General features: G+C 48.5%; 1 protein-coding gene across 1 annotated transcript in view; it reads right to left on the bottom strand.

Annotated features, from left to right (window-relative positions):
* The window catches only part of GOLGB1 (golgin B1), a 54,331-nt gene that overhangs the window by 9,251 nt on the left and 27,730 nt on the right, over nt 1–17,350 (bottom strand). The window contains exons 16-29 of the mRNA XM_084206471.1: nt 16,552–16,730; nt 15,166–15,331; nt 13,930–14,061; nt 12,676–12,834; nt 12,447–12,544; nt 11,657–11,791; nt 10,055–10,160; nt 9,553–9,684; nt 9,159–9,167; nt 6,697–6,852; nt 6,060–6,143; nt 3,793–3,876; nt 2,626–2,699; nt 796–925 (exon numbers count right to left, since the gene is read on the bottom strand). Of these exons, the coding sequence (XP_084062597.1) occupies nt 796–925; nt 2,626–2,699; nt 3,793–3,876; nt 6,060–6,143; nt 6,697–6,852; nt 9,159–9,167; nt 9,553–9,684; nt 10,055–10,160; nt 11,657–11,791; nt 12,447–12,544; nt 12,676–12,834; nt 13,930–14,061; nt 15,166–15,331; nt 16,552–16,730 (1,644 nt within the window). The remainder of the gene's footprint in view (nt 1–795; nt 926–2,625; nt 2,700–3,792; nt 3,877–6,059; nt 6,144–6,696; nt 6,853–9,158; nt 9,168–9,552; nt 9,685–10,054; nt 10,161–11,656; nt 11,792–12,446; nt 12,545–12,675; nt 12,835–13,929; nt 14,062–15,165; nt 15,332–16,551; nt 16,731–17,350) is intronic.

Raw genomic sequence — 17,350 nt, 5'->3', positions numbered from 1 at the left:
CACAGGCCAAGCCAGGAACGTGCTCTCCCTGCTGGAGATGCTGTGGCCAGGAACCACAGACACTCTATGCCAAAATGGAACAGCTGTGCTCAGACTCTGCTGGGCCACAGCGAGGGTACTTTTGTTGAGGAACTTCTTGGCCTTTGTCCAGTTTCACCAGGATGCTGCAAGTGTTCAGCTTCTGCCCCTTCTCCTGAGGAGCGTGTGCAGTTCCTGACTACAACAGCTCTGGCAGGGAGAGCAGGGAATTTCTGAGGACAGACTTTCTCACCCTGCCCTCCTGGTATTGTTCAATCCCACAGTGACCATACCTATGGAACTCTATCTAAATGTCTCACTTCTGAGAAAGCAGTATTACATGCCAAAAGGTGCAGGAAGGAGCGTGATAATGATTACCACAAAACGTAGGCCAGATCTGATGTCTAGGGCTTTATCTCAGGGAGATATGAGCTCTGTAATGCAGAATATGAGGAGGGAATTACTACACATTAGTTCTGCAAGCACAAGTAGTGAGGCACCAGATTTAATTGTTATGCAGCAGGCTTGAGCAGCCCCAGAAACCCTTTCACAGCTAAAGGGAGCATTGCAAAGAAGTTGTAGAGACGAGTTACACAAGTGAATTCAAATAGATCCTCGAGACAGACTATGGGCTAGCTGGGTATGTGTGAATCTGTGCAGCCATGCAAACTCTCCATACTCTCCCTTCAGGGTCAGGCCAGAAAACAGAGAGACCCCTTCCTTTATGAGAAAAGCACTTTTCCACTGAGGCTCACTGAAGCCTCCCACAGCTGTTACCTTATCCATTCGGTCTCGCTCTGTTCCAAATTTGCCCCCATAGCCATAGGATGCCTTGGGGCCAGTCTCCAGCTCCTTCTTCTTGATGACCTCGTGTTCCTCTGATACCTTGTTCCTCAGCTGATGGATGCTGGAGACAGAGATAGGGCAGGTGGGTATGGGATTTTGCAAAGCCAAAGCCCAGCAGGACATACAGGCCGGACCAGCTGCCTGCGCTGGGGTCCCCTGGGGTCTGGCAAGGGACTAGTGGGCTCAGGGGGACATCCAGCCCCTCTCCTGCAGCCCTGTTCAGGGCTACACCCCGAACTTCTCGGTTCCCCACACCTTCCTTTTTCCTGCAGGGCTGCGCTGGGCTGTCCTGAGAGCTGTGCTGCGGCTCAGCCCCGGCGGCCATCGAAGCAGCTGGCAGTCTTTGCCCCGGGGCAGTCCCGTGTGCAGGTGATCGGACCCCGATCCCCCACGGCTGCGAGGTGGGACTCGGCCAAGAGCCGCAGAACGGGGCCCGCGGAGGCTCCCGGCCTGCCGCAAACCCGCCCGGCTGTGCCCGCGGCGCCGCCCTGTTCTCCTCTGCAGGGCCGGGCCGCCTCCCCCCGCCAGGCAGGGCCCGTTCTGTGCCCGGCAGGGCCCGTTCTGTGTCCGGCGGGGCCCGTTCTGTGCCCGGGCAGGACCCGTTCTATACCCGGGCAGGGCCCGTTCCGTGTCCGGGCAGGGCCCGTTCTGTGTCCGGCGGGGCCCGTTCTGTGCCCGGGCAGGACCCGTTCTATACCCGGGCAGGGCCCGTTCCGTGTCCGGGCAGGGCCCGTTCTGTGCCCGGCGGGGCCCATTCTGTGTCCGGGCAGGGCCCGTTCTATACCCGGGCAGGGCCCGTTCCGTGTCCGGGCAGGGCCCGTTCTGTGCCCGGCAGGACCCGTTCTGTGTCCGGGCAGGGCCCGTTCTGTGCCCGGCAGGGCCCGTTCTGGGTCCGGGCAGGGCCCGTTCTGTGCCCGGCAGGACCTGTTCTGTGCCCGGCGGGACCTGTTCTGTGTCCGGGCAGGGCCCGTTCTGTGTCCGGCGGGGCCCGTTCTATACCCGGGCAGGACCCGTTCTGTGTCCGGGCAGGGCCCGTTCTGTGCCCGGCAGGGCCCGTTCTGGGTCCGGGCAGGGCCCGTTCTGTGCCCGGCAGGACCCGTTATGTGCCCGGCAGGACCCGTTCTATACCCAGGCAGGGTCCGTTATGTGCCCGGCAGGACCCGTTCTGTGTCCGGGCAGGGCCCGTTCTATACCCGGGCAGGGCCCGTTATGTGCCCGGCAGGACCCGTTCTATACCCGGGCAGGGCCCATTCTGTGTCCGGCAGGACCCGTTCTGTGTCCGGGCAGGGCCCGTTCTATACCCGGGCAGGACCCGTTCTGTGTCCGGGCGGGGCCCGTTCTGTTTGCCCCCGGCAGGACCCGTTCTGTGCCCGGCAGGACCCGTTCTGTTTGCCCCGGCAGGACCCGTTCTGTTTGCCCCGGCAGGACCCGTTCTGTTTGCCCCGGCAGGACCCGTTCTGTGCCCGGCAGGACCCGTTCTGTTTGCCCCGGCAGGACCCGTTCTGTCCCAGGCAGGACCCGTTCTGTGTCCGGGCAGGGCCCGTTCTGTGCCCGGCGGGGCCCGTTCTGTGCCCGGGCAGGGCCCGTTCTGTGCCCGGCAGGACCCGTTCTGTGCCCGGCAGGACCCGTTCTGTTTGCCCCGGCAGGACCCGTTCTGTGCCCGGGCAGGGCCCGTTCTGTTTGCCCCCGTCAGGACCCGTTCTGTCCCGGCGGGGCTGCTCCCCCTCGCCCTGGTCCCGGTCCCAGTCCTGCTGCACTCACTCGATGTGCCCGGTGCGGCCAGAGCCCTCGATGGTTTTGGCTCCCCAGCGCTGCTCCCGCTCGGAGATGTCGTTCTGCGGACAAACCGCGGCCATCAGCCCCAGCCCACTCTGCAGAGCTGGGGTGACACCAGCGGAATTCACTGTTTGGGAAATCACTCAAGAAACCACAGTGACCCCAGCCCTTGGGCCTGGCCATCACGGCCTTGTGTTGTAGCTTTGTGGAAGCTCTGAACATATATTCAATAAACTGAAGCATCACATCGCTAAAGTATTTCCTAATATACAATAAAGCTGAAAATAGGTATATATGAAATAGAATAAAAAGTTAATACAAAGTCTTACTGTGTTCCCGCTTAGTTTGAATGCTTCCACAAATAGAAAAAATAAATTAAGCAAAAAAATTTGACAGTGTAGATTTTTCCTAAAACATTAATAACTTGAGACTATGAGAAAGGAATTTGATTTTCTGCCCCAAATTAGAATTTCTTACTGGAAATCGTTAAGCAAGACTGAACCTCACAAACACAGGACTTTTGTTCAATAGGAGAGGCTTATTAGGAAAGTAATAGAGAAGCAAATGGAAAATGAAAATCATGATCCTGTATGAACGCAGAGGGTTCCCCAGCCTGAACCCTTCTGCTTTCTCACCAGCTCAACTCAGAGTTGAACTAGATGGAAAACAAGAGTGTAAGAGGCACAGAGCTGTACCTGCACAAGCTGACTGTAAGCAGAGTAGGATCTTTCATCTGGGAAAAAGATAAATGAGGGAAATCCTGCATCCTGTACAGTTACAAACAGTGTGGGACAGAGAAAATTTGTTTGCTGTGTCTTGTAACATATGTTGTGGAGAGGACAAGGGAGTTACTCTTGTAACAAGGGAGTTTCTTAAACGAGCAGGTTAGAGAAACCCTTCATATTCTGTACTCCTTAAGTGCCATTACTTGTGGCCAGACATGGGGTATGCAATGGTGTAGGAAGTTCTGGAGACTAAACCTGGAGATGTGTCAGAAGTGGCTCAGGCAGGTGACCTGACAGTGCCTGTGAGGGGCTGAGGCACTCGGCTGATCCAGCCCTGCCAAGCCTCAAACCCTGCCCCAGCAGCAAGAGCCCAGGACCAGGCGCTCTTCACACCCTCAGTATAACAGTTTCCACACCAGACACTCACCACGAAATCAGGGTCCGTGTCCCAGTCGTCTCCCTCAGCCTCCATTTTCACGGACACGTTGTGTCCCACAACTGCTTTCCACATCTGCACAACAAGGACATGCTGTCACCAGGGTGGCCACACACAGCCACAGCTGGCTCACACTCAGTCACAGCAGAGCCTGGGCTGGAAGGGGCCCTTACAGGCCACCCATCCTCACACATCTGTCCCTCATATAGCACAGGGCACCCCAAGATAGCTGCCTCTGAGCCCCAGCACGTCTTACAGCAAGGCACACGGCGGGTGGAGGGGTAAACCATGGCCTTCCTGCACCCTGACTCTGCAGTAGGAACACACACATTATAATGTAAATGAATGCTGCCATCCAGTTACCAGATTCTGCTTTTCCAACACACATTAATGTTCTGTGCTGTGGGAGGCTGTTGCCTGAGTTACCCCTGCTATTAGTTCAGTTGCACACACCATGGTGTGCTCCAACACCATGACACTGTGCAGTTGGAACTGAGGTGGACTCCTCCAGCCTCTGTCTGCTTTTCAACCTTTTAATCCCTGCCCATAGCCTACAGAAGGGTCAGAGCAAGGCTGGACAGTGGTGTGATAGAGCTGGTGCTGTGTGGTGTTTATGTCTGTCACGTGGAGAAAATGGGAAATGGGGCTAAGAGCAGTGAAGATGTAGGGCTAAATTGGCTGAGGCTGTGGTGGAACTGCTCCTGCAGGCCTGGAGGAACTGATGGGCCCAGGAAGAGGAAGTTAAACGTAATGTGAAATCTAAAACTGCTACATTTCATTTTCATGGTGACCGTGAAAAAAACATGATGAAAAAGCAACTGAGTTTTCCAAAATGAGAGACAGAAAGAATAGATTAGTTTGCTGCCCCTACACCCCAGAGCAATCACTCTCATCAGAGCTCCATCCCTTCTTATCCCACCCTTTTTCTGCCTGCAGAATTGAGAAACGGCAAGTTTTCTGTGTCGCCCAAAGCAGCTTTTTCGTGGGGCAGAGAGAAAGATGGAAGAGAATGGGCAGGAAAGACTGAGCTGAGCCCTGTTCTCCATCACACCAAACTGACCAAATCAGCAGGAAGGAAGAGAACTCCCTTGTGCTGGATCTTCAGTTAACAGCAGCTTTTACCATGTGCTCAGCTGTGGTAACCCCTCACTCCCACAGCTGTGTGGAAGCCTCAGACAGCCCTAAGCTCTTGTGGCAGTTGCCCTCTGCGAAAGTAAATTGTTTATGCTGAATAATTAATAATTCTCTGTTTATGCTAAGTAATTAACTGTCCCACATAAAAAGCTGCTTAAGTGAATAACCTTCTGGTTTAGTGCGGTGCACAGCTCAGTTTCGAGCTGTCCTTTCCAGAGAACCAGCACTGTAAGATCAGGGAGCGAAGAGAACAGAAACCAAATAAGCCCACCAGTGATGATTCTTTCTTTTGTTAAACAAAGGCCAGGTAGTCAGCTAAGAGATAAGATGAAGGGCTAAGGCAGATACACAGTGAAGACCTGGTTTTAGGCCTTCTGCAGATGCCTCAGGATCACAGCCAGTCTGTGACATTGCCCACTTACAGCAATCCAGTGCCAAACTGGACACGGTTAATTGCAATTAGAAGCAGGGGATGTGGAAATGCTCATGTGGACAACACAGCCCCTTCTAACACCTTTCTTCTCCTTTTCCTTTCTCTCATTTATTGGCATCTCTCATGCCAAAGATTTTTAAAGTTTGTTGCTCATTTTTGTAAAGCATAAACCAGCCATAATAACCAGCTAGCACAGGACTGCTTGTCATCAGGGCAGCTGATTTGAGCTCAAATAAGATAGTTCAAGGTTTTAAATACTGCTGTAAACGGTTGTTGACCACCCGTTCTCCAAAGCCACCTGCCATGCATTGTGGGAACCATGACAAACCACAGGCTGTAATTGCATCACAAGGCTCTGTCATATGAGAAATATCTGTCATTATGAGAAATATCAGCCAGGGTAGCATCTCAACCCCTTTTTTACCCCATTTTCCCCTAGGAAAACATCCACTACAGCACGATACAGGGCTACGACACAGCACAGTCATGCTGGTATATTTGGAAATGAGGTTCTTTAGAGCCTCAAACACAAGAACCACAATGACGGCAGGACAATAGCCTGAGAAGCAAATGTCAAGCATTGTCCACTTAAACATGCTTGTTCAAAAAGTTCTCTTTGCCCACCAATAACTACACTTTTTGGTAGTAATTTCTCACTTTCCACCCCCAAAACCCCCTCAAGTTTTCTTACCTTTAAAGGCTCACCAGTTCCTGCTGGTAAACTTGCTGCTTTTTGCTCAGGCACCTGATGCCAGTGACAGCTTTGGGCCTGTGTCTGCTCTGAGTTCCTGTTTTAACTTCAGCACTTTTCACTTCCTGCACCCCAGCCCCCAGCTCTGCTCAAGTCGTGAGTCCCAGAGCTGGCCCCAGCGGTGCAGTTCCCCTGCAGGCTGCCTCTGCCCTGAGACACTGATGCAGTGCAGACACAGAGTTCTCCCATCAGGTCCCAGCACACTCTTGTTTTAAAGAAGGCTCTCACATGGGTATAAAAACCAGAGTTCGGGTGGAGGCACAAATCCTGGAGCCACATCTTGAGCATGCCTTTTACTTTCAATATCTCTCCCCATTACTTGGAGGCTTGAGGAGAACACTGTGCTCCCGAACCTTTTCCCATTCTGCCCTGGGGCCTGAAGACTGCTTTGATCAAACTTGAGCTTCTTGTCGCAACATCACCAGTACCCACATGGGAGAACCAGAGTGGGCACAGTCCAAAGGCTGCACGGAAGTCAGTTGTGCAGTGACATCTGTGTCTCAGGCTACTGGGAGGCAGCAAGCAGTCCTGAAGGGTCTAGCACATGGTGCTTTCATTGCGCTCAGGGGCAACTTACCTGTGATTGCACCCTCAGTTGTTTCTCCTCAGCACTGGCCTTAATGCAGCTCTCATTATCAGGGTGGGTTGATCTACCCTTGGTGAGGGCACCTGCACAGGTTCCTTGCACCTCATTATGAGCTTTGTCTGCCATTCCCAGATCCTCACACCTGTCCTGTAAAGGGAGCTGAGAGGATCAGCAGGGCACCCCTTAGTGCTCCTTGCAGTAACTTGTATCCACTCCTCCTTACACCCCTGATGCTGCCTTCCTCCTGGCACATAACCAGACCTGTCCCAGCCTCAGTGGTGCTGCTGAGCTGGCACGAGTGTCCGAGGATGACAGGGCACAGCTTCATTGGCTGACCTTCCTTCTCAGCCTTTATTGAAGATAGATGAAAAATTAAGGCAGGACAGGTCCACTGGACAACAAACAAAATGTTGAAATGTTTGAGACAGGAACCATCAGCTAAAAGGCCCCATCTTTCATCAGGTCAAACCACAAAGCTGTTCAGTCAGACTATGCTTAGCAAACCAGCAGATCCTTTTGAGGTTTTATTCCTATATTTAATCTAAGCTATAACTGTTCTGTCTGTAGGTATAAAACATTTTAATGTATCTGAGGCATCAGAATCATGCCTTTCTTCAGTTCAGGAAAAAAATGCATGGGCTTTAAGGAAACATACTTTGCTTATAATCCTTGCTCCTGTTAAACACGGTGGAAACATTATCTACAGCCTTACAACACCCCAAGGCTGGCTTTTGTTCCAACGGTGGTAGGAGGCTGTAGCAGTGAACAAGGGGTATGAACAAGGGTACCGTTTTTGGCTACAGAAAGTTGGGACAGTTGAACTGTCCCATCTGAATGACCAGCACGTTCTAGCTCACTGTTGCCAACTTCTTTATCTGTCCTGGGGTTACACAACTCTAATAAGGTGCAGTGTTCAGGCAAATGTGGAAAAACAAACCCAAGTAGGTATTGCTTTACTGGAATCACTTTCACGATGCATGCAATGGTCTGGGTTGGAAGGGATCTTAAAATCATTAGTTCCACACATCCCTGCCAGAAGACATTGCCCATTCAGGTGCTATTTCCTTATTCTGTCAGCTGAAAAAGGCTGAACAACAGGCGAGATAGGGAAAAAAAGTCATCACCTAGGCATTCACATTGTATAAAGAAACAGCTTCTGCAATGATCACACAAGGCAGTGCACACAAAGGAGACCTGCAGTCCCACTGTGTCCCACACAAGGTGTGCTGATACAGCAGCACTACACCCTCCACTTGCAGTCACATGGCAATGTTACACAAACGCCATCTGAAAAATAAACTTTATTATACATACAGGAGTTCATACCCCAGGAAGCTATAGACAAACTATTTGGTCACTGAATTTGACATAGTTAGAGGAAGTTCACGCTGATAATCACAGACAGTCCACAAGAGGATATCTAGTGCCAGTGCTCTGGACCTGCCAGAGATCCAGCTGGTTTAGCTACCAGTGAAATCAATCCACCCTCAAATAGGCTTTCTGCACTGGCTAGAGCAGCTTAGTTTACCACCAATATCAAAAGCTACCTCTTTCCCATGGGAAAAATGTGACTGTTAATGCTCTACTAAGAGGCAGACAGGATTCCCCTGGCCAGTACTCTGAATGAAACGACCACTCAGGATCTGACAGTGAACGCCACTGAACTTTCTTCGCATTCAACGTTCTCCTTTTGGACGAGGGCAGTCTCAAATTCAGAAGGTTTTTAGAAAACATATGGAAATATATTCATCTTTTACGATATATGGAAATATATTCATATTTCCATATATCATAAAAGATTTAGTCCATTTGCATAATTTGATTTGGGTCCAAACATGCCCAAACACCAGCACCAGCTTTCTACACCAGAGGGTTCTAAAACCAGAAGGTTTTAGAACTCTGGCTCCTTCCTCAGCACAAGGGAGAGAGTTTATTTCTGGAGTTTCTGCGTTTGCTTCAGGCCCACACAGCACATTATGGACCCCTTCAACACAGCCTGTGGAGGTTCAGTCTCGTGACGAGTGTTTAGTGGATGAGAAGGCAGGAGCAGGGCTGCTCTACTAGAGGTAAGGCAGCACCTTCCATCATAAGAGGTGCACAAATGCTATAAATAGGAGGATTTTTAACTTAAGAGCTAAAAGGTTTCATGTTTCCTATTATTTTTAAACAACTAAATTACTGGCATTATTTTACAGGCTTGTCAGGGTAGACATATGACTGATTTTAAATGGAATGCCCACCAGGGCCAGATATACTAATTTTGGCCCTTCTTCAACAGGAGATGCAACTGAGCAGGAATCATGATTTTAAAATTCACATTCCTTAAAGTGCCCATAACTTCCTTAGGATATGCATTTTAGACAGCTCTGAGCCATGGAGCAAATCTAAGAGGCGGAAGAAAGGGAAGACAATTCTTTTATATCCAGCTACAATGTTCCCCCAACCCCACTTACGGTTTCAGCCTAAGAGGGGGAGGATTGTGCAGTTTTAGAAGTGCTGAAGTACTGCAGCAACTCAAGAGTATTTTTGTTATTCCTACTGCAGCACAATACTATCTAAAATGAGTGGTACTGCTTCCAGGTACAGGAACAGATGCTGTCCTTGCGGCTTGCAGCAAAACCCTGGCTCAGAAAATGAACCACTCACATAGAAACACCAAGGGAAGGCCAGATCTCCCGGGAGCAGATCTCCAGCACCAGCACTGACAGCAGGTGCTGGGTGCAGCTGCTGCTTCAGGGCTGGTTTGGAAAGACTGCAGCTGGGACAAGCGCTTCCCTTCTGTGAGGGCGTGCAGGCCCTCAGCATGCACAGGGCTAAGGCTCAAGGAAAAGCTGTCACTCCTATTCACAGGTGGCCTGTGAAGCACAGGAAGAGCAGGACATGGAGAGCAAGCAGATACGTGGCCACTAGCAGGGGCAAGTGGGCCCGGGAGTGGAGGAGAGAGCGTAACAGGCGTCGTAGTCCAGGAGTACTCCGGGTCTGGAAGAGGAAAGAGAGAGCAGTCACTACAAGGAATGGCTGTGGCCCCAGCTGCCTTCATTCAGAACTCTCCAGACCATGGAGATAAATTTGTTTAAGCTAATGAGCATAAACTTCCCCAAATTACTCCCCTGTCAGATCCTGACGCTAGGGCAATCCTCATGAAATGTTCCCCTTTCCCCTGCTCTCTGCAGGCTGTCCATGAACCAGCCCCATCCAGTTTTGTTTCCAGCATGGTGAGAGCAGAAAAACTACACAGTCCCTGACCAATTTATGTGTGTCTACAGAGGAACTGAAGTGCTGTAGGTTCACAGTTTCTTGAATCAGCTGGGCCCCACATAATTGACAGCTGTGAATGTTAAATTCTTACTCTGCTGGAATTATTATCCATGGAGTCGATCAGCAAGGACTGCTCGTGACCTGGAGTCATATCAATGCTGGCACTTAAGGAAGATGACCACTCACTTGGCTGCAACCTGCCACAACAAATATGAAATTAAGTTCAGTTTTTTATTATGATGTCCCAAATCAACACTTTAATCAAGCTTAGGAAAGAAGGTATTTCTCAAAAAAGGAATCAACCTCTGCAAGCAAGCCCTGGCTTCACTCGCCAAGAGCCAGTTCCACTTGAAGAGGTATCATGCCTCCTGAGCTCACATTAAGCAAAAGAACAGGATGGCCCAGCGAGCAGGAGTCTTTCTTCCTTTTAAGTGAAATTTTATAGTGCGACTTGAAAGAAGCCAGGGCAGATAATACACCTATATGCTTTAAATTCTATGAAGTTATTTTGGAAGCCAGCTCTGGCTGCAATAGTGCTGGTTCTTCCTATTTTCTAGTGACAGGGGCAGTAGTCATATCCTGGGGCTGTGGTTTATTAGTGAGATCAGCTTCAGGAGGCTTTTATAGACTTTAATGCCAGAAGGAGCTACAGTTGTCCAAAACTTGTAGCAATTACCAGGGAACTTCTTCCAGAATTCTTCCATACAAACCATTATATTTTGGCTAAATCAGCAAGTGTGTCAGAAGAAAGGCATTGTTTTCCTGTAAAAGACTCCACTAGTCCCTAACTCCAGTTATTGAACTACCAGGAAATGCACAGCACATGTGCCTACAATCAGGTCATGTGCTAAAACCCCCTCCATAGTCAATGAGGAGAATCAAGCATTTTGAACCTGCTACTCCTAATCCCAACATCTAGTCCAGATCAGCTGCCTTTGCTCTGTTGACTCTCAGGGCATCCATGCAGTGCCCTGAGATAGGCAGAGCCCTGTGCAGTGCAGACCACAGTGCTGGATAGTGGGCATGGGGCAGGACAGGGAGCTAGGCTGAAACTAAGCCTGGGAAAGGTGGACGAAAGTCCTAAGTGTTTAATTGTCCCTCAATAACCAAATTAATGAAAAGTTGATGTTAATTGGCAATACATTAAAAATGAGTGACAGTCTTCAAGTCAAAACTGTTTCAGCCATGACAGACAGGTCCTTACTGAGCAGACAAATCCCCTGGAAGCATGAGAACTCCTCTTCAGCCTGCACTCAATTCTCAGTCCCCAAATTGTATTTTCCAGTAGTTAATTTAACTAATCAAGAAAGTTGGCATCTAATTTCTAGACAGAACTTGTCTTAACGTCTAATCATTTGTCTCATCCTATCTGCCTACAAGTGGAGGAACAGTAGGCCAGGGAGGTTGTGATGTCTTCCTCTTTGGAGATACTCAACAGCCATCGGGACATGGTCCTGGGCAACTGGGTCTAGGCTGAGCAGGGGGCTGGGCCACGTGGTCTTTGGAGGCCCCTCAACCTCAACCCCTTTGGACCCCACCCTCAACCTTTCTGTGACTCTGTGACAGACACGGTAGTTGTCTCTGTGCCACCAGTGCCGTTTGACAGAAGGATATGATGAAGTGCATCTGTAAAACAGAGCTAGAACCAGCGCACTTCTGTGGTGATTGTGTTCGTTTCCTCCAGCTGCCTCACCTCCTGATCTGATCCTGTGCTGCAAAAAGCGCCTCCTCTGCAGCAAGACGACGGTCCCGTTCTTCCTCCAGCTGCTCCTCCAAATACTTCATATCCTGCTTTGTGCTGCTATGTAAGTGTTCTGTTTCAGACAACCTGTCAGAAAGTAACAAAGCATATGCCAAAAAGGCCCAAATCATGGACCATTGCGTTTCTGTTGTATTCACTGATGCCGTGTGTGAACAGACTTAAATTACCTCCCAGCTCACAGAGGAGACTTAGTCATCTTTACTATATATAAACTATTTGGAAAACATGAGACAAGATAAATCTCTTGAAGCTTGTTTCACATCAGGAAGGAGTTCCTTGCCTCTGTCACCATGGCTCCACCTTCTGAAAATTATTTTGAAAGGGTTTGAGGAATTGTGTGCTAGATCTTCGTTTCAGAAGGTTACAAGGAATCCTGTGCTACATCTTAATTCCAGACACACTCTCAGGCTACAACCCTGAGACCGGGGCCACTGATATACTTCAGCAGCTACTGAGGATGCAGCCTACCAGATCCAAGATGCTGGTTTGGCTGGCATTGCCGCTGTATGTTATCCTTGTGTTTTTTTGAAGCTCTAATCCAAAGAGATAACTAATGACAGCTAGTAAGTGCATACAACAGTTTCTCCAAGTCCACAAGATCCTAGTGTGGGACTGAGTTTTCCCAACACTGGTGCAGAGTAAAAGCATCAGGCTCATCACTAGCCTCAAGGCCTCCATCAGGACCAACATCCCCACCCCTGTTTTCTCAGACTTTCGTTACCTCAGCTGCAGCTCCTGCAGTTCAGGTGTGTAAATGCCTCTCTGTGACTCATTCTTTTCTTGGGGTGCTCCTGGAGCGGCGTCCGTTGCAAACAGCTCCTGAAAGAACACAGGAACGTACTGCAAACTGCACTGAATGAAGAGGACACACAGCCACTACAATGCTGGACCGTTCACAGAGCCACTTGAAATGAGCTTTTCCCCCTGTGCAGCAAGCCCAGCCCCCTTACCATGCTCTTGTCTGCAGCCTGCAGCTCCTGGAGCTGCCTCTCCAGCACTAGGCAGCGGTTCAGGACCTCGCTGTAGTGCTGATGGCTCTCGCAGGTGCTCCGACTGCTCCCTCGGAGCTGGAGGGAGAGGGCATTTTTCTCCTCAAAAACCTGAGATAGCTGAGAAGAGAACACAATCAGCAAGCAAAGAAATTGATTTTGTGAAAGCAAAATTGTTCTCTGTCTAGTTGAGGGTAAGAGAACATATAACTGCTACACTGCCCATCACTAATGTCAAAAGACCAGTGACAATCTCAAAGAGTAGCTTGTGGCAAAGGTTTCTGCAACGGGAGTCTCAAAACACCAGAGATGTACAGAATATTACATGTCCAGAAAAAGATTTCTAAAGTGCTGATATTGACCTAAACCTTTCAGAAATATCATTAGTAAATTATTATTTTATATTCTCACTTTCTCCTTCAACACACCTCTCTTTCTGAAGATGAATAAATTCTGGGTCTTCCATTTCAGTGTGGGAATTGACTGATTGTGATTCTGCACTGAAATGCAGGAAGTGTTTCAAGCTGGCAGGCAGAAGTGAAGATGCCTTCCCAAGGAGGGACTTCCTTCAGCAGCCCAGAAAGCAGGAGGCTATAAAGTGCTCCTGACAATAGACATGGAACCTGCAAACAACTTTCTTCATACGATCTCGCTCTCTGGTCCCTTTGGCCTTCATTTCCCCATTCAACTTCTTTCCCCCACTGTCCCCTCAATCTGTCCTCTCTCCTCCTCTCTCCCCTTCTGTCACCTCTTTTTTTCCTCCCCTGCCTTCTTCCCTCCTCCTTTCTCCCTTTGGTCACCTGCGAGAAAGGACACTAAATGGCAGTGGCAGAAAAGCTGCTGGTTCAGACCCTGTCGCTGAGCCTGCTGGATGGGATCTGCCTGGGGCCTGGATATCCTTCTGGTCCATACAGAACAGCTGTCCCACTCATGGCTTCTCTCTGCAGTGCTCTGGCTCTCACAGCTGCTCACTGAGGGAGAGCAGTGCGGGGCATGGGGCAAGGGCTCTGCTGCTGTGCCAGCCCTGTGCAGCAGCAGTGAATCCATCACTGTGATTCTAACACTGCTTTTCTGAGAGATGTATTTCTGATTTTGTGTTACTTCATTGAATGTCTGCAAGGACAGATTAATTCCTGCTTCCTGAGCCCTATTGCAGCCAAACCCTCCCCACATTCCTTGTCCCTGACTGCAAGCAAGTAGAAGACATATCAGTACCTTGCTGTTTAAATGCTGAATTCTGAGCTCTTTCTGGTGCAGCTCTTTCAGACTGTCACTTAGCTGGGCCTGGAGGTGTTTCATCTCTGCTTCTAGGCTTGAAAAGTCCCCTTTCAGGACTTCTGGAGAAATCTGTCAAGGAAAGTACAATGAAAAATATACTGCTGATGTAACAACTCGCTCTTGTGTTTCTCCTCTCTTTTCAGTATTCCAAGGTCAACCTAACATTGTTCCTAGACCTGGAACTTGATCTGCACAGGCAAAGGAGCAAATGGGGAATACACAGAAATATACTAAAAGCCATCTAAAAATAAAAACAGTCAGGAAAGACCACCAAACTTGCACATATGATGGGTCCTGCTCAAATGTTGTCTTAAAGCTGTTTGCAACACAGGCAGAAAAAAAAAAGGCACATGAATGAGATAAGAAAAAACAAACAAAAACCTAAACGAATGTCTACACTGATCTAATCAACAAAGGCCAGAAGGCTAGCACTGAAGAATCCTCCTGGAAAGCATCACATGAACATTGTTCAAGCTTTTCCCTTGCATATATGCATGGGTGTATCAAAGGGCTAAAGGAGATTTGCTGCCCACTCCACTGACGTAATCCACTGGGACATTGCAGACATGGGTGGGAGAGTTCTGTCTTGGCTCTGATGTGCTGCACTGTGCATGCAGCCTTCCCTAGACAAACAAAATACTAAACACATTCCACTCCACTTTTAGGACTGTATACAGGGGGAATAAGAGAGAAGGTTCAGTGTTCAAGCCTCAGCCTCTCTGGGCTTGAACCAGGATTGTAGATCCCTGTTACAGTAAAAACAGCAAGAAAAATTCAATAGAAAACTTAAAAATGAAGATCTGACATTAAAATGAGAACTAAGACAGAAAATCTTAGATTCAAAGACAGTGCAAGAGGGCAATTCTAAACCAGCCAGAATACTCACCTGGGAAGCTTCATGCTACTTCAAAGGACCCAAGGTGCCTAGGAAGCCCTGTCTCTTTTACCCTCTTTCTTGAAACACTGGAAACCAGGAACTTAATGAAGAGCACTTAAGGGTATGCATAATTTCTACAACTTTCAGTGGTGCAAGACTGTTGGTATTATCTTTGGAGGCTTCACAACCACATCCAATGTTGCAGTCTGCAGGAGCCGGACACAGGCAACACATGCTCTTGTGGTTGAGTTTCAAGCTTCACATTTCCAGTAAAAAATCTGTATCTTTCCACCCACCTTGCTTTGGTGCTGTTCCTCAACAGCTTGAGACTTGCTGAAGGACAGCCTCATTTCCTGTGTGATCCTCTGTAAATGGCTCAGCTCTTTGTCCTTCTCTGCAATGGCCATCAGGTACTGCTCCTTCATGCTGCTGCTCTGCTTTTCCCAGGTGGTCTTCTCCTGTCTGCCCAGCATAAACAAGGGAAGTTACAAGGAAGTTGCCAGTATGACTTAGGATGACCAGGTACCCAGCTAAAAATAAGCCCAGGGTGATTCAATCATCACCTCATGCTAGACACAAAGTTTTATAACCAAGCCAAGACAAAACAACTCAAGTACAGGAACCTTAAAAGCAGGTTTAAGGAAGTTTTCTGTATTTGGTTGAACCCTTTGGATTGCTCCATTGCTGTCCTAGGGTGACCTTTTCACACTTTCTGTGTTTCTGAACATTGTTTTGATCTCACTGCACAGAGTTTTGTCAAGGAAGTCACTGGCAATGCCACTTGGCCCCATAATAATTTCTCTGCACGGTCATATGTGCACCAGACCCACAGTACTGATCCCACCACACCAACCTGAGGCCATCACTTCACGTACAGTGTAAAAGCTGCACAGGAAATAAACCTCCTGTTCTTTTGTCAGGATAAATAAAATTTGTAAGATGCTTCAAACTTGACGAGATCTGCAGTGTTAATTTGAGTGTCAGAGTGGGGGTAGTGGGGAGGGAGAGAACTACAAGTTTTTATATCACTCTGGACAAAGATAAACCATAGACCTTTCCACAAAGAAAATCCCACCCTTTTCATTCCAGCCTCAGGCATTCTTAAATGGATCTCTGAAATATCTGAAAGCATTTCCCCCTGTTTTCAGAACAGAGCATATTTGTCTGACTAGCTCCAGTCCAGTTGGAGAAGACAATTTTACTAGACTTGAATTACAGAGTTAAAAAGAACAAACTAGAAGACATAGAGCAAGTGAAATAAAGGATTAGACAGCCATACAAAATTAGTATGCTCTAAACTATGATATCAGTGGGTTAATAAAGGGTGTTCAGCAGCAGCCTGGAATGGAGAGTACTGTGATCATATATGTAAGTTCCAATATAAGAAACAGCCTCAGTTTCCTCTTCAACAGATGATACTGACCACCACTGGATAAAGGAAATAAAAACAAAAACATCCCTATTTCACACAGGCATTGACCTCCAAGCTGCTGGGCTGTAATTCTGAGGCAGAAGCTGGGCAAGGGAATCACGTGCCCTCTCCTGGCCAGGGCGGAGTGCTCAGTGTCACCTGGCACAGGTGAGGTTCTCAGCATTCCCTCCACCTCTGCCCACAACCGCTCTTTGAGAGAAACAAACACATTTGCAACGTAGCCAAGGCAGGAAGCAGACAGACAGCTCACCTGAGCTGCTGGAGCTCCTGCTGGTACACAACTCCTTCCTGCCGCAGCTGTTCTTGTAGACGAAGCTGTTTGTCTGCCTCTTGCTCCCACTGCTGCAGCTGTGCCTTTAAGCGAGAATTCTCAGCAGCTTCCACCCCAACAAGGATGTATTGCTGCTGCAGGTTCTCCAGCTCTCTTACCTGGAATTAAATAGAAACATCATTATGAGACAGCTGAGCAAGCATCAGGTTTATTACTTAGAACTGTTTAAGAGCATTTCTTTCTGTGGTGTGTGGAGGGAGAAAAGGGTCACATTCAGATGACAGAGGAACTAAAAACGGAATCATCAAATACAGCAGTGTACTAAGAACTGCTCAGAAAAAAGCCCTCGGACAATTCTATTGGTAATCGGGGCAGTAAGTTTTGAGCCCTCCCATGAAGATGTGAAATACATTAATAAAAAGACTCCAGATGACAATAATAATTATCTTATTCAGAGGAAAACTAAGTGACACAGAAGGAGCTGGTTAAGCATAACTCCTGAAGTTGGTATTTACTATAAACCAGAAAACGGATAAGTAAAATCCTTTTGGCTCTCCAATTCCAGTCAGGCTATAACTAGAAATAAGTTGTTGTTACATGCATCATTGCAATTGTTTTTGAAGACAAGAAGACATGGCTAACTCTGGAGACAGGACAGTGCTCAATGAGTGGCAGTGGGACATGACTGTCAAAGTCTGTCTTCTGACCAGCAAGGAGAACTCTGGAACTTGCTCCACTGCACTGTGCCAGAGACTATACAAACACAGACACATACAGT

Source organism: Fringilla coelebs (assembly GCF_963513975.1).
Source record: "Fringilla coelebs genome assembly, chromosome: 5".
In the NCBI taxonomy this organism is placed as follows: Eukaryota; Metazoa; Chordata; class Aves; order Passeriformes; family Fringillidae; genus Fringilla; species Fringilla coelebs.
This window is presented reverse-complemented; position numbering and strand designations above follow the sequence as displayed.